Source organism: Poecilia formosa, unplaced genomic scaffold, assembly GCF_000485575.1.
Source record: "Poecilia formosa unplaced genomic scaffold, Poecilia_formosa-5.1.2 Scaffold59, whole genome shotgun sequence".
Lineage (NCBI taxonomy): Eukaryota > Metazoa > Chordata > Actinopteri > Cyprinodontiformes > Poeciliidae > Poecilia > Poecilia formosa.
In genome coordinates, this window is record NW_006799998.1 from 879493 (window position 1) to 885336 (window position 5844).

The window sequence follows — 5844 nt, forward strand, 5'->3', positions numbered from 1 at the left end:
GACCCAAGACTAACAGATACAAACCCAGTGACAGGAAACTTAACAGAGAAAAACTGCACCACCACCTTCAGCAACATGCAGAGTCGCCATACCAACACCTATAACCTTAGGCTGGATTGTAATGGTCTCAAATACACTTTTACAACAGCAAGTGTAAAATTTGAAGTCAGAGGTAGGTTTAAATGCTTTTTTATCAACAATAATTGTATTAACTAACTATGTTTATCTTGCTTTATTTCTATCTTTTGTTTTTATTATAATTTTCATTCTATATTCTGCAATTTAAAATAACCAAGGAACTCAGATTTGTACTCACTGAATGATGTCATTGACTCTTCCTCCCAGATGATCTTCCTCCACCAACTCTGACTCCTTCCACATTGGAGGTGAATGATGGAGACTCAGTGAGTCTGACCTGTTCTGCTCCGGTTCCCTGTCTGTCTCGTCCTCCAAATCTGACATGGACCCCCACACTGGGGCAGAGTGAGGAGACACTCCAGGAGAATCAGGACAAAACTCTGGTCAAGGTCTCTGTTCTGAACTTTAATGCTTCTTACCTTCATGATGGAGAGAAAATCCACTGCAACGCTGTCTACAAGAAACAAGATGGAAACTCTGATGCAACTTTGACCTCAACAACAACAACTATTTCGTGTAAGTTTGTAGTTTCTTTTAAGATGCTAAAATAATAACCATAGTCTAATCATGTTCTAATTATAGTGAATTAGCATTGTGAAAATTTACCTGCAATAACTTGTCCTCTCATGTGAACAGCTTTGTAGAAGGTGACTGAAGCAAGCTGGTAACCTCTCCTAAAACAACAACTTTCTGAGTCTTTGTGGTATTAAAGACATTAATTCATTTTATAGTGTAATGCAAATAAATTTGCTTATAATATAAATTGAGAAAATAATTACAGGAATTGATAACTGACAGGTGCATTAATAACATGAACTTGTGTTCAAATACCAGATCAAACAAGAAGTCTAAAACCAGCATTTCAACTTACTTTACAAGAAATGTTACAAATTCAGTGCAAAAAGCACTGAAAGGATTACTTTTTAAAAATATAATCTAATAAATACTATTGCTAGTCCTACAGCTAATAACCACATATTACATTGTTTTTGTTAAATTGCAATAATAATAGGCTGACAAAAACCAGCTGATAGGTACTTTTTCTCGAACCTATATAAAAAGACCACAGACAACGTATATGAATTTTATAGACAAAGCTTTTGCAAAAGGAGAACTCTCCATCAACAACCTCATCAGCCGTTCACAGAGAATTCTGATCTGCTTCCGCGTGAGCCCCTGTTTTATTGTCAAGCAGAACAGCCAAAAAGGGGCAGTCAGGAAGAACAACAAAGGTCGTAAAACTTCTAACCTAAACAAACCAGCCAGGTGTGATATCTGATCTACGGTCTGAGCCCAGTTCAGCTCTAGGTCAAACTAACACAAGAAGAATTTAAGGTCTGGGAAACACAGAGTTAACTGTCTCACATGAAGATAAACAGACAGTTGTAACCTCCAGGTCAGTTTATACACACATAAGGAAGAGAACACTTTAAACTAAAAATCACAATAATACTGATTAACATTAGACTGAATATGAACTAAAGTAATAACAAAATGATAATACCAAAAAATATCTAACACCAGCAAAAACCCAATTTATTATCCCACTACTTTTTCCTGAACCTCTTTTGTCCTTCAGGCAGAAGCTGTGGCCAGTTTGAAATCTCTCTACCACAGACTGTACAAGTCCTGAGAGGATCCTGTGTCACCGTCCCCTGCTCCTTTGACCTAAAGAGAAAATATGAACAATATTTAAATGGAGGATGCAGAGCTCTGTGGGTTTACACAAACAGCAGGGACCCAAGACTAACAGATACAAACCCAGTGACAGGAAACTTAACAGAGAAAAACTGCACCACCACCTTCAGCAACATGCAGAGTCGCCATGCCAACACCTATAACCTTAGGCTGGATTGTAATGGTCTCAAATACACTTTTAAAACAGCAAGTGTAACAATTGAAGTCAGAGGTAGGTTTCCTTAAACTTCATTAACATTAACATTTGTTATGTTTGACGAGTTTCTCATTTTACTTACTGGGTGATGTCATTGTTGCCTTTCTCACAGATAATTTCCCCCCACCAACTCTGACTCCATCCACATTGTTGGTGAAGAACGGAGACTCCGTGAGTCTGACCTGCTCTGCTTTGGTTCCCTGTCTGTCTCATCCTCCAAATCTGACCTGGACCCCCACATTACATAACAGTCAGGTGACACTGTTGAAGAATCGGGGGAAAACTCCCATGAGGATATCGGTTCTGAACTTCACTGCTTCTCGTCAGAATCATGGACAAATCTCCTGCTCTGCTGCCTACCAGAAACAAGATGAAAGCCGTGCTGTAACCTTTTCCACAAGAGCAAATATACAATGTGAGTTATATTATATAACAGTTTGTGAAACGACTGCTAATCAAGTTTGGAGGAAGGCAAAAATCAACACTTCTTGTTTCTAATTATTTGACTTTCTTTTTCTAAACGGTTTTGTTCTTCAGGCCCTGAATGTGACAAGTTTGAGATCTCTCTGCCGCAGACTGTACAAGCTATGAATGGGTCCTGTGTCACTATTCCATGCTCCTTTGAGATGCAAAGAGAACATGAAAAAAACTTGCACGGGGAATGCAGAGCTCTGTGGCTTTACACAGATAGCAGGGACCCAAGACTAACAGATACAAACCCAGTTACAGGAAACTTAACAGAGAAAAACTGCACCACCACCTTCTATAATGTCCAGCCTAATCATTCCAACGTATATTACTTTAGACTGGATTGCAAAACTACAAAATACACATTTAAAGAAGCAAGTGTAAAAATTGATGTCAAAGGTAGGTTTCTAACTTTGAGTTATTGTATTTATTAATCTATGTTTGCATTTTTGCCTACTAAATGATACAATGAAACCTTCCTCCAAGAACATTTTCCCCCACCAACTCTGACTGTCTCCATACTGGAGGGGAAGGAGGGAGACTGGGTGAATTTGACGTGCTCTGCTCCATCTCCATGCCTGACTCATCCCCCAACTCTGACATGGACCCCCAAAATGGGGGATGTTATGGAGACAATGCAGATGAGCCCAAATAAATCTACAGCTAAGACCTCTGTCCTGAGTTTCATTGCTACCAATCTCCATCACAGACAGAACATCTCCTGTACTGCTACTTACAAGATGGGGAATGGAAACCCTGACTCATCACTTACTACAAGTTTGAAAACAGATATTTTGTGTAAGTTAGTTTCTTTGTTCAAATTTTAAATGCTATAACTACATTTTGGTTCAGTTAACTTTAAACTTCATCCCAGAGAAAGCAAACTAGTGGAAACTGCCGTAAATCTGACAAGAGACAAAGCAAGGAAGAAAGTGGCTTAGAAAACGGCGTGAGAAAAAAAAGAGCTATGGAGAGATGGGAATGTGTCCGGTAAAAATGAAAGCCAAATTTCTACATGCAAGTCATTTAAATCTCATGTTAGGCACATTTTTAGGATTTCCGTTTTCACCTCCTATACACGTAGTGCCAAGATTACCTACTTCCTGCTGGAGTGATGCTGAAAAAACAGGCCATGCATTTTCTTACTTCAAACATGCTTTAACTGATTTTGAAAAACCCTATCTACTATATTTCCAATTAACAATTTGCTCTACACTTTAACAGTTCGTCCAAGGATCCTGCCCTCTTCTAGTTGCATCAAAACAACAAGTCAAATCAACTGTTCATGTGAAATTGTGGGAAACCCTCCGATCTTGCAGTGGTTTTTCAATGAGCAACCTGTCAACCAATCTGGGAAGGTTTACGCTATCAGTGACTCTCTAAATGACACGTATCTGAGGAGCATCATCATCGTGAATCAGCTGCAGGAGAGCAACTTGTCGTCATTGCTCTGCTTCAGCTTCAATTCATTGGGATCAGACAGTAAACAGCTTTTTATCAACTCACCTCAGATTTCAGCAGAAAATCAAGGTTTGTTCATCTTCAAATAAGCTTTTTAATTTCAATAGGCTTTTGTATCCTTGTAAAAGAAAGCTAAATAAATAATTAAATAACCAGTCCTTACATGATAACAAATTGTTAGCTCTCCCGGCTAGCAGCCTCGCTTCTGTACAAAGGTCCGCCATATTTTTGTGGAACCACAGTGACACCCAGTGGTCACAACATGATACAGAGAGTAATTCATGGCCCATACAAGTTTTTTCTCATAAGATTTTTCTAAAGACTCAACGAAGTTATACCATGATTCATCACAAATGATTTAAATGTGTTCATTCACTTTGGGAACTGCTGATTTGTGTCCATCACATTCTCTCTCTCTCTCTCTCTCTCTCTCTCTCTCTCTATATATATATATATATATATATATTATTAGCTTTTATGAGTTTAAGTTAATTGGAAAACATGAGATTCATCACAAATGTGTTCACTATTTATTTAGACATATTAATTCATTTTGGAAACCTTTTTTTGCTCTACTTCATTACAGTCCCTCCAAGGATCCTGCCCTCTTCTGGTTGCATCAAAACAACAAGTCAAATCAACTGTTCCTGTGAAATTGTAGGAAACCCTCCAATGTTGCAGTGGGTTTTCAACGGGCAAATTGTCAACCAATCTGGGAAGGTTTTTGTCATCACTGACTCTTTGAATGGCACATATCTGAGGAGCACCATCAGTGTGAATCAACCACAGGAGAGAAACTTGTCCTCCTTATTCTGCTTCAGCTTCAATTCTTTGGGATCAGACAGTAAACAACTTTTTATCAACTCGCCTCAGATTATAGCAGAAAATCGAGGTTGGTCTCCATTTCTGTAATGAATGTTGTTTATCATTGACAAATCAAAAATATGACAATTGATTTTAATGGCAAAAAGGCATTTCAAAAATGAAATATGGTGGATTACTGGACATGGTAGTTTGTTTAAAACCACTACATTTTCAGAGTCGGCATGAAAACAGTAAAGCATGTCACACAATAACTATGTAAGTCTCCAGAATGAAGGGCTACGTTTTAGACATGGAAGATAACTTCATTTTCCTAATTAGCTTTCTATTAATTACAGCAAATCTTGCTACATGAAAAAGACATCATGTGATTCTATTTACAGATTTGTGCGATCTGTGATTTTTACATCCACCTTTTGTGCATTTTGACCTAAATTGATACTTTACATATTTCTGTTATTCTAATATTATTAGAATAACTTATTAACTTTTTCTAGACATAAAATATTCCTTTATAAATTTGTCAAAGTAATACATGAAAATATATATTTTATACCCAGCAAATGATTTTCAATGGACAGCTGCATTTTTAATTAGCAAACTATGGAGAAAAATAAATAAGAGCAATGATCAAACGTTTATTGATTATTTAGTTTATCGAATCAAATGAAAACTCTGATGCACAGTTTCAAATATTCAAGTATCACTTTTGTTCCAGTGACTCTTTAAAAGAAAGTGATTCCTAATTTATTTTGAGAGCTGATTTAAACATGTCTCCATTCATTTTAACCATATTTCCTATATTTTTAGGTGACAATTTGATCCTCTTTTTTTTTACAGTTCCTCCAAGGATCCTGCCCTCTTCTAGCTGCATCAAAACAACAAGTCAAATCAACTGTTCCTGTGAAATTGTGGGAAACCCTCCTATCTTGCAGTGGCTTTTCAATGGGCAACCAGTCAGCCAATCCAAGGTTTTTGCCATCTCTGACTCTTTGAATGGCACATATCTGAGGAGCACCATTGCTGTGAATCAGCTGCAGGAGAAAAATTTGTCCTCATTG

The 5844-nt window shown here is 37.4% G+C and overlaps 1 protein-coding gene across 1 annotated transcript in view; it reads left to right on the forward strand.

Annotated features, from left to right (window-relative positions):
- LOC103139307 (B-cell receptor CD22-like) overlaps positions 1–5844 on the forward strand; it is a 47934-nt gene that overhangs the window by 6031 nt on the left and 36059 nt on the right. Inside the window, exon 5 of the mRNA XM_016672331.1 lies at positions 1718–2047. Coding sequence (XP_016527817.1) covers positions 1718–2047 — 330 coding nt within the window. The remainder of the gene's footprint in view (positions 1–1717; positions 2048–5844) is intronic.